Source organism: Limulus polyphemus, unplaced genomic scaffold (assembly GCF_000517525.1).
Source record: "Limulus polyphemus unplaced genomic scaffold, Limulus_polyphemus-2.1.2 Scaffold668, whole genome shotgun sequence".
Taxonomy (NCBI): Eukaryota; Metazoa; Arthropoda; class Merostomata; order Xiphosura; family Limulidae; genus Limulus; species Limulus polyphemus.
Window position 1 is genome coordinate 389352 of NW_013666278.1, and position 11388 is coordinate 400739.

The 11388-nt window shown below is 32.1% G+C and overlaps 1 protein-coding gene across 1 annotated transcript in view; it reads left to right on the forward strand.

The window, feature by feature from the left end:
• The window catches only part of LOC106459854 (neuron navigator 3-like), a gene marked incomplete at its 3' end in the record, with an annotated part of 119620 nt that overhangs the window by 43607 nt on the left and 64625 nt on the right, over positions 1–11388 (forward strand). The window contains exons 9-10 of the mRNA XM_013919526.2: positions 1468–1520; positions 2624–2722. Coding sequence (XP_013774980.2) covers positions 1468–1520; positions 2624–2722 — 152 coding nt within the window. The remainder of the gene's footprint in view (positions 1–1467; positions 1521–2623; positions 2723–11388) is intronic.

Below are 11388 nucleotides of genomic sequence, written 5' to 3' on the forward strand. Positions count from 1 at the left end.
CCTTCCTCATGTCATCCTATATTACTGTGTCAAATTTGGTGCTGATTGATCAAGAAATGTGGAAACGAATAAAGAACAGATGGCTGAAAGGTGCGATCAAATAGACACAAACTTACCTTTATATATATTAGGTTAGGAAAAAAATATCGCTAAATAAAAAAGTTATGGAGGACTGGGTACCGAACTTGAGAAAAAGAAATCAAACATAATAGGAATGGAAGTGGACATATCACTTAATCCGGCTAATGATCACCTAGCAACCTAAGCCGTCTCAACTTTACATGGAGAATAAAACCCTTACATAACTGGCTTCTCCACTTTGTCTATCGAAAGCTTGATGTTTGAATAGAATCTTAACTTTAATCATTATACCTTTCCTTTAGTTAACTTTAGAATACTATTTTTATGACTATTTTATAATAAAGTAACATTTTACGATTGGAAATTGTGGTTATATTTGTTTTGACAGTGAGGAAGCCGGTAATGTAGGGGTTTTATTCTTCATGTAAAGTCAGGCTTTTAACGTGAATACTCATATTTGCATTAAGTAATTTATTTGGAATATCACCACGTTATTTTAGTTTTTAATGCACAAGCTTTCGGCTCAATTACCTAAGCGTTCTACAGGTGTCTCGCACCTGTATAACACTTAGGTAATTGAGCCGAAAGCTTGTGGATTAAAAAAACACACTTAATATTCAGACGGCTTATTCTGCTATGCGATCATTAGACGGATAAAGTGATATGTCCACTTCCATTTCTTTCTTGTTCGTTTCCTTTTTACAAGTTCAGTAGCCAGCCCTACATAGCTTTTTTATTTAGCGCTATGTTTTTCCCAATATACTTGTTTGTTTACTTATGTATAAGGTGGTGTACGTGGGTTACTGGGTTAGAGTGTATTTTAAAGCTTTATAAATTTTGCTTAGAATAATAATAAAATAGGTAGTCAAAGATCGTGAAGGCTGTTTTGCTCTATCAAATGATGATAAAATTATAGTTACTGGTAAAACTAGACAGGCGCTAGGCCTGTTGATGACGAACGAAAATAAGAAATATCTGTTTTGGCTATTCGCCAGTTTTCGACTTTGTGATGCTCTGGATAGCTGAAAAGCGGCATATACACCGGAGATAGAGTGACTATGTCAGGTAGATCTTCATATCTAGCTTCTGATGGCCTGTAGAGAAGAAAATCCAGATATCTTTTGTATTGCTTTAATACAGGTCGTCATTGCCACACCTATATGCACTGTCCGATAAATCGCACTATTTTGTGTATAACTAAAGTAGTATACATATATTCATAATAGTCCAGTACAAGATAATAAATGAATATGAAAGCTTGTGTTGTAAGTTTTAACGTGTGTTAATTAAAAGCGTTGTAATGTTTTATCTAAATAATAATTCATACTCTGTGTTAGTTGATATCGAGTTAAGATATTCACATCTTCAGAATGATTTATTTTTCAGTACATGGCTCGTCCTTGTCCGTTGTTTCTTCTACCTCTTCGATGTTTTCCACGGTAAAGGTTTATTTTTTCCTTTCTCACAAAATTTCTTAGTTTTTAAATGCAAAATAATATTAACAACAATAAAAAAACTACAAATGAAGTATAGCAGTGTACATTCTCTCTTCTGGATTTTTTTTACACAAAATTTTGCATGAAATGTTGAATGATGTTTCAAAGTTGTTAAAAGTGAAACAATTACATTGAATGATTTTTACACGTTGATGAAAGTGAAACATTTACATTGAATAACTTTTACGGGTTTATAAAGGTAAAACACGTTAAAAACTTTTACTGGTTGATAAAAATAAAACACTTAAGTTGAATGACTTTTACGGGTTGATAAAAATGAAACACTTAAGTTGAATGACTTTTAAAAGTTGAAAAAAGTGAAACACTTTATATTAGCAGGAAACTACAATAAATATAAATAGACAGGTTTCTGTAAGACAGAAGTTATTTTATTGAATCACTGAAACAGAAAGTAATAGGATTGAATATTTAATATATTGGTAAGAAATTACAAAAACACAGATAGTAAAATATGCTTTATAATTGGTTAAAAAGAAGTAATGATATATCGATACACTTAAGGTGACAAAAATTCATATTTATCAAATTAGAAATCATCTCAATAGGACAACACGTTTTATTTCATAACTTTTTTGTGTTAAAACATAATGATGGTTAGCTATTGGTTTTTGAACAGAATCCTAACAATGGATGATTAAGTTGACTGTATTTAATAACAACTGAGTTGTGGTTCTTAAGGCGCATCTCGAAGGTCTATTGGACAAGTCGCACCTTAAATGAAAAAGTCTGTGGAAATCCATGGTTACCAACGTCCTGTTTGGATATGGTACCTAGAGAGATTTTGGAACTATTCATAAATGTTTTGTTTTCTGTGTTTATTACTTCGGGCGTGTATTACAAAAACCTGACCATTTTCGTTTTCATCGCGGTGAACATGTGAGCATTGTTGTCTTAGTTGTAACATTACATATTTACCAAAATTTTTATGTTTTTTTTAAAAAAATCTGATTGTAAATCTTGTACGTTATTTTTACATAAATATAGTTAAATTGAAGTTTTATGTAATATGCATGTTTATTTTTTAGACAGAGGACAAACAGTCTCAAGAGATTAAGAAGCTGAAAAGAGAATTGGAACAAGCTAACGAAAAAGTAGCTGCTCTTACGTCACAGCTCACTACCAATGTAAGTAATTCATTTATTTTCTTTTTTCTTCACACGATATGGGTTTCTTGCGAACAAAGAAATTATACAGAAGACCTTTCACTGTTACCTGTATTGCATAAAAACTGGTTAGTGAATTCTTTGATAGATTGTTTGTGTGATGAAATTTGGTTGAATGAAGACGAAAGGCAGAAGACTTACGAAACGTCGTCCTTATACTTGTGTTTCTAGAACAGGCAGTTGCCGTCCATTCAATCAAATTTTATCATGGTTAGTCAATTATTCAATCATTGACTCTATCTGTTAGCAGATGTTACTTTGCAAATGAACTATATAAACAATTAAGTGTCCATCAGTCATGCTTATGTTTCTCGGATATCTTACGATAAAGTCTTCTAGCAAGTTTCTAGAAGCATTAGGTTAGCAATTATTCTTTTATTAATAATCATTTAAATTGAGTGAATAAAAAATGCAAATAGTTTTTTCTGAACCTGATAGAATATTTTACCTATTTATATAAGATATCCTAACCATATCAACGCGTCAATACGAGTAGTCAATAGTATCAGAAACATCAAGAATATACAATAACGTTTTAACTGCTGAAATAAACCTTACTTGTGTGACTTGTTTTAGAATCTATTTATATGTGTGTGTGTGCGTGTACACGCTTACCAACGCAATTAGTAAACACTAACTAACTTAATATTTTTATACATAGTAGTCATTGCATAAAGATTTAAATCAAGTCAATGTTGGGGGTGGAGAGTAATAGATCATTAGGTAAGTTGAAGTAATTGAGCTATGACCTTTGTTTTTAGCACGCTCTAAAACCCAAGTTTATCAACACTAAATATTTAGATATAAAATAAACAAAAAAGTTAAGATCTACATTCTGGTTTAAAACTCATTTGAATTGAATTTGAGAACTAACTCTGAAAAAGTTGGTTTCGTGATTTTTTTCGCACCCAATTATTGTTTGCCTATATAGGGAATACTACAGCTATAGGTTGTCGTTTGCTGGTCTTTAGAGACGCTCTTCCTGTTAAGATATTCATCTACATAATGGTGTTTATTCTCCTGGTGCAGAAAAATCATACTTTCAGTTTATTCACTCACAGGTACATTTAAAGAAATTTTCTTTTTTTGTGAGCTGAACTTTATAATTTTTTGAAATGTGTGACACATCTAAGGCTTATCAGTAGATTTGTTTGTTTGTTTGTAATTAAGCACAAAGCTACACAGATGACTAGCTTTGCTCTGCCTATGACGGATATCGAAACCCTGTCTCTAGCATTGTAAGTCCGCAGACATACCGCTGTTCCCCCGGGGGGCTTATCAGTAGTAAAACTATTTAGATCACCTTTTTTTTTTTCTAAGAAGTTCCACACGTTCTGATCCGATAAGCACACTGTATCAAGACCTTAGTTAAATTTCCCTTATATAATTTACATATTTAAGCTGTCAAAACTTAAAATAAAGACCCATGAATGTATTTATTAACAAACTCCACATTCAATTTTATAACTATTTTAGTAAGTTAAATAATTTAACAGAGTCAGACTTGTGCTAAATGTTATACTGTAGATTTTATAAAATCATGACTATATTTGAGATAATTAAATAACTAAAACACAACGTTGTTGAAATTCATTAAAGATGACAAAAAATATCATCAAAGTACCTTCAATAATATAATGGCTTGAAAACACAGAATTTTACAACAACGTGCTTTCTTGAAAAAGAAAGACATTAGTTAGCCAAGGAATGATCAAATATAGAATCCATGCTTACTCTTATAATTTAATTATAGTTGAGGTTTTTTAGGTCCGGAATGGGATTTCTGGTGGCAGAATTCGTGAGTTTCAAGAACATTTTCATCATTATATACAAAGTCTATACTTAATTGTATGGTTTCTTCTAAAAATATATTTGTATCAAGAGACTGTACCTCAAAATTGAGACAAATCTTACTGCCTAACTTCAATTGTTGCACCTTTTGCATCCTTCATATAAATAATTTAAAATATTAACTAAGGTCAATAATAGACAAAGCCTTGTTATAGAAATGAGAATATTCATTAAGAGACTGAGGCCACAATTAACTCAAGTCAATTCTATTACGTAAATGTGTTTGTTTGTTTGTTGCTTAGCGCAAAACTACACTATGAGCCACCTATGCTGTGCTCAACAGTATCGAAATCCTATTTTTGTATGGTTATATGCCTTCAGATTTACCGCTGGGCCATTGGAGAGACATGTTGTGGGAAGGGGGTACTATTTGTATTAGACAATCTGTTTTGACCAAAAGCAGGTTAAAATGAATATAAAGAAATGTAAAATTTTATAATTTTAATTTGTAACTGTGCTTTTGCTCTATTTAGAGAACAAGACACACATTTACTATAAATATATTAATGCAAGAATTCATACAATAATAATGGGTAGGCAAACAATGATTTATAAACATCAAGAAATCTTTTATTGTTGATGGAACATATTATATGTTTCGACAGAACACTATCTTCTGTATAAAGTGCTTCAGTACTCAAGTGCCATACAATAATACAAACAGTGAAAGTTACTGAACACCTTTGTTGAATTTTAACGTCTGAAAAGCAACATTTGGATTTCTTAAGAGATTCGAAAATAATTTTTTTTGAGTTAGTTTCTTTAATAACACTTCCCAATTGTGATTTATGAACTTGATCAAAAATTCATGTTAAGGAACTAGAACTCCTTTCGTTTCTCAAGAAGTTCTAGTGCCAAGAATTACCAAAATATTGCTAACCAAAAAAGCCTCCATAAATAGTTAGTTAAATGGATATATATTTTCAAAGGCTGTTAAAAAACTTTTAACGAAAAGTAGTGAAAGTTGAAATTCTTTTTATATTAGAAATTATAAGAATTCAGAAACTACTGTATATAATAATATTTACATCAGTTTTTATCATTTGAAAACGAATTATACACTGTTGTGGCGGGTAAAAAATACTTAACAATTTAGTAGTCATAAAGACTGCTTTCAGGGATAAATGACACTCAAAATCAATGATCAGGTTATAGGTAAAAAAAATCAGTTACATTATACTATCGGTAAATTAATCATCTTAAGAAAGTTCATGAGCAAACATTGTTTTTATTTCAGCCGTAAAGCTGCCTACCTGAAACTGTCTTTCTATAATTTGAAGAAAGTAATTGAAAAGAAGTATTGCAATATATCATCGTGGAATCGATATCAATCACAGTTAGTCATTAATGACCTATGATCACTTTATAGAATTTAATTATTGACAGCTAACAAAATGTATGAATTTTTATCGTAGTGTACTTGTAAGTCACAAGATGGCAGCACAAAACGCAGCCAAATAATAAAGAGCTAAATAATATTTATAATTGGCTTTACCATTGCAATGGTTATGGTGTTATTTGTTTCATAAGTTTGCACAAACTATACAAAGGCTTTGTGCTTGTAGTCATTCTTAATTTTTAACTGATAAACTAGAAGTAAGGCAGCTAGTTAACAACACCAATTACTCTTGAGTTACTCATTATCTGACCAAATAGTGGGATTTGACTGCTATGGCTTCAACTTCGAAACGCGATTTTTTGCTGCAACTGGACACGAACTTTGAATCTTTGGATTCATAGTCCGGTCAAATTTTTCGTCGTAAATTTATAACAAACTAGCTGAAAATTTTTGCTTAAAGGATGTATTAACCAAATGTAATTTCCTCATATTTTTCTCTTGGTGTCAACATTACTGACCAAATTAAATTGGGTAATTACCAGAAGGTTAATTCGGTTACACCTCTGATTTATACAGATTGCTGCTTTTCTTATCAGGCCAAATAGTTGTTATAGTTTCCCTAAATATTTCTATTAACAAAACGGCTATAAATTTAATATGGATATTTGGAACAGTCAATAGAAGGAACCTAGTAACATACCGGGAAGATAGTTTTAGTATATGCGTAAGAATTCAAGGAAAACTCGTTCCACTACTTTTGTGGAAAAGACACCAAAGTTTCCATTTAGCGGGCTATTCAATATCGCCACCATCAGTTTCGTTTACTATGTCCATAAAGCGCGTAACATATCCCCATGAATCGCAATGATATTCTTCTGTTGAGGAATGGTTGCTGAACTATAGTGATATATCCATATCTTTAGAAAGTTACATAAAGCGTGATGAAAGTATCGGCTGCGAACTTGGTCATCACACCGTTATAATAGACACATCAAAAACAGTGATGGCAACATTGAACACTTGCTATATTGGTGCGTCCACTGCCATTTTCAAAAACCATTGAAGTGACTGTACGATAAAAAAAATACACATTTCGTCGTTCACCCTTGTAAATACTCATACTGACTTTATAACCACCCTGTATATCAGTGTTTACCCTACCTGTTCAAGTAGTTGTTACATTTCTTTAGTATAATCCATGTACCACTACTGACAATCTCATAAAGTTGGGTAGTTACCACAATCTTCTTATAAAATGATAAAGATCACTGTTTTCTTTGTCAGACCAAGCAGTCGTTAAAATTACCCCGCCAGGTTTATACAGATCATTTGTAACCTTGATACACCAAGTAATCGTTATCACTCTCCAAAAGGTCCTACTAAATACTAATTACCTTATCCAACCGATAATGTTGCAGCTTTCCCACGAGATTGATTTAGATATCTATTTACCTCACCAGGCAAAATATTATGACTGTAGCTCTCTTATCAGGTTTCTAAAGCATGCTGCTTTAGAGTAGTTTGTGTGGCAACGAGTCTTAAGGTGTAGATCGCTTTAACTGTTGGAGCATGACAGTTAGTACTAACGTGAGCGATTATAATCCAAACGACTGATATAAATAGGATATCAACTAAGACTCTAATCCACCCAGTCTGACAAGGCAGCGCCTACCTTCCGAAAATGAACGGGTTATCGGGTTTTCTGCTTTGCGTTTTGTGATTCATATAATTTTTGATTTATCTGTATTATAAGTGTTGAAATGCTATTATTCATTTTAATTATTGGGAAGCCGTAATAGGCCAATAAAGAATAATGATACTTATAGTGTTATATGTCTTATAGCGGTGTTATATTAAACAAAAACTTACGTAACAAGAGTAGTAGGAATAGTTGTCACAACTTCCTTGATGGCTTTATGTAGAGTGATCATTATTTTCAAATATAAAACGTACATAAAAAGAGTAGTAAGAATAGTTGTCATAACTTTCTTGGTGGCTTTATGTAGAGTGATCATTATTTTCAAATAATTAAAACGTACGTTAAAAGAGTAGTAAGAATAGTTGTAATAACTTCCTTGATGGCTTTATGCAGAGTGATTATTATTTTCAAATAATTGAAATAAATTTAAGTAGATATTAAAGAAGTGCCTCCTAGTGGCATAGCGGTATGCCTGCGGACTTGCAAGGCTCGAAACCGGGTTTCGATACCCTTGGTGGGCAGAGTACAGCTAGCTCATTGTGTAGCTTTGTGCTTAACTTCAAACTGACAAACAAATAAATATTAAAGTAGCATGCTTTATCACTTCTTTTATCACTTAGCCAGACTACGTAAACCAGCGTTCCAGAAAGTGTGGGGCGTGAGCGATTACGGTAGAACTAATAGTACAATGGTGCACAATTAAGGGTTTAAATATACTTTTTATTAATGAAAATAGTAAGTAATTACTACAACAGATATTGCATTCTAATGCCTATCCGTCTCGTCACTTATCTCACCCTTTCACTTATTTAACAAAGATGGGGGGACAAGCAATCATATTTATTAAAGGGCTTCGGGGATAAAAACAAGGTTTGGAAAAACTAACATAAACCATTTACTCAGTGATATTTATGCTGATCACTCTCTGTAATCGCCCCCCCCCCTCCCCAGTGGCACAGCGGCACGTCTGCGGCTTTACAATGCAAGAAACCGGATTTCGATACCCGTGGTGGGCAGAGCACAGATAACCCATTGAGTAGCTTTGTGCTTAACTTCAAACAAAAAAAAAGTAATTTTATGAACTTTATGTTGGTTTTGAAAAACATCTTAGAAAGTTTTCGTTTTAGTATAAAATACTATCTGAGCTACACCCACGCAGAAGTTGAACCCTGGATTTTAGCGTTTTAGATTTGATGCGTACCACGGCGACATCGGGTGGCTAACGTCTTAGAATAATGTAATATCTGGTATTAATATTGTGAGAAAATATCAAATAAGGTTTGAGTAGATTTACTTCATTGAGTTACCTTTTTTAATTTCTCTTTACGTCACTGCACCTCAAGGTAACATTGAGTTATTATACTAAATGTTCAAAAAATGATATAAAAGTCCGTGCCTAAAAGTTTGTTACTTGTATAAATGAACAATATTCATTGGCCAATATTTATTTATTTAGCAACCACGTGGTTCGTCTCGCATTTGCATCGATTTACATCTAAAGAAAAATCCACATTAAGCTACATTTTGGCGTTTAGTAGCATCTCTAGGTGTGACATCACTAGAGAAATAAAATACCAAAGACATGACCCTTAAGAAAATAGAATATTGTTGTTGATTGCGTCGAAAAGTTAAAAAGGAAGCTTGAAACATTTCTTCAATTTTACACCCTTGAATAACAACAATAACAAATACAGGACATACGTTGTAACAGTAAATGTTCTTAAAGTATTATGTATGAAGTCGATCTTTTTGTTCAGGATTTAAATCATTCTCTTAAAGCTTGTTTCAGCTTAAGAAATGGGCGCCATGGTAGTTAGGATACAGCAATTTTCTATTAATCCATTTATGAAATATCACAAACAAAACTTTTAATACAGTAAACTGTTACCCTCTTACAAACACTAGTAACCAGTAAAAATTATCTAGATTGATGCTATACTCCCTCTTGCGTGGAAAATCATTAATACAGCAGTATTCAGGAAACCTTAAATTAACTGTAATTTACTAAATAACGTATAAAACCAACTCCCACGCAAACTCACAGACACTTATAAAATGAATGAATGGTGGGGAAGAACAATCTAATACACAAATAATATGCAAGTGATCATTGTATAAACTTCACTAAAACACTTCTGTTTAAGCACAAATAAAAATTTTATTCGCAACAAAATACAATTTACCTTTAAAGTCCATCTTCTACATCTAGAAGATGTATACAAATCATCTGTTGGAAGATAGAGAGTCATTATACACACACGTCCTAATTATATATGTGATTCAGGGTGTACCTCAACGAGTCCAAGCCTACATATGTTTTTGCACTTTATTTTCTATTTCTTATATTGTAGGTGTAAGGAAGTGAATAAATATCAACACCTTCAGCATGAGTTCTGTACCGTACAAAATCCCTCTACTGGCGGCATAGTTTGTGAGGGAAGTGTTGAATATTCAAGAGTTCCATATTCGTACGGTGTTGTCAGACAGGGTGCCAATTAGCGTGTTTCTGTTTTTTTTTGTTTTTTTTATGTAAATCGTGACCGACACACACACATTTACAGACAAAGCAATCCGACATGTGGTCATACAAGATTAACGGGGAGGTGGGGAAAGACTAATGTATTAAATCGGGACAAACTTGCGAAATAATGGTGTTAATAATATGGTCTACAGTGAGTGAATTAATCACAAAAAAATATTCACTGTTGTGAACAGCAGTATCCTTTTATGTGTTCATATAAGCTGTCTAAACTTTATTAAGCTTCTCGTAGGAAGCATGTAATTTATCAGAAGAAAAGGTTAAAAGTTACAGCTGTGATACATATGGTAAAGATAAGTATGAACATAGTTTCGAATTCGCAACATTTCAATGGTTTTTATTTTTCCACGTATCCCAGAGACTTCGAAATCACATTTTATTGAAGACAATTCTACCCCGAGAGAGTCCAATAGGTGATAAAAAAAAACAATCTAATCTTCTTCAATAGTTAAGTTACATTCGTATGAGTTATTTTCAATCGATGTGTATTTCTTTATTTTAATACCTTTTGTTGTGAGATTCTACTCAGTTATTGATATTTATAGGTGAAGTACTCTTTCGTACGCTATTGCACAAATCTCCGACTTTCTGGTGAGGTTATACTCAGATACTGTAATGTACAAAATCAGAAACAGGGAGGAAAGGAGGGACCGCAAACAAATGGTAAATGATGAACAGATGTTTTTAAAGTTCACATCGTTTTAGGCCCTTTCTCTGGTGATTTTAAACTTTTATGAAACGAAAAGTTATCACACAGAGCGTTAGAAACGAGCATCATACAACAGTTCTAAAGAAGCATACACTTGAATCAGTTGCAAATCAATATTGTCTAATCTATCTAATTAATTTATATTTATCACTATTAATGTTTGTATTTTGTTTTATTTTTAAACACTAGAGTACTTTAGAAACATGACACTGGCGCCTTCCAACAGTGTACAGCATCTTACATACCTATTATTATTATTATCCATGTTTTTCATAAACTTTTAAATACATTTAAAACCTCAATATAAATTTTTATATTAATATTATCGTAATTTGAAAATTATATTGATATGCAAATAATTCACATATATGCTTCTTTATGTCTTTTTTTATTATGCTGGTTTCGAAAGTTATATAACAGTTAATGGTATCAAACTTTTAATTTAATTGAAATAATACAGCATTCAACTACAATTAATTTATTTATTTAA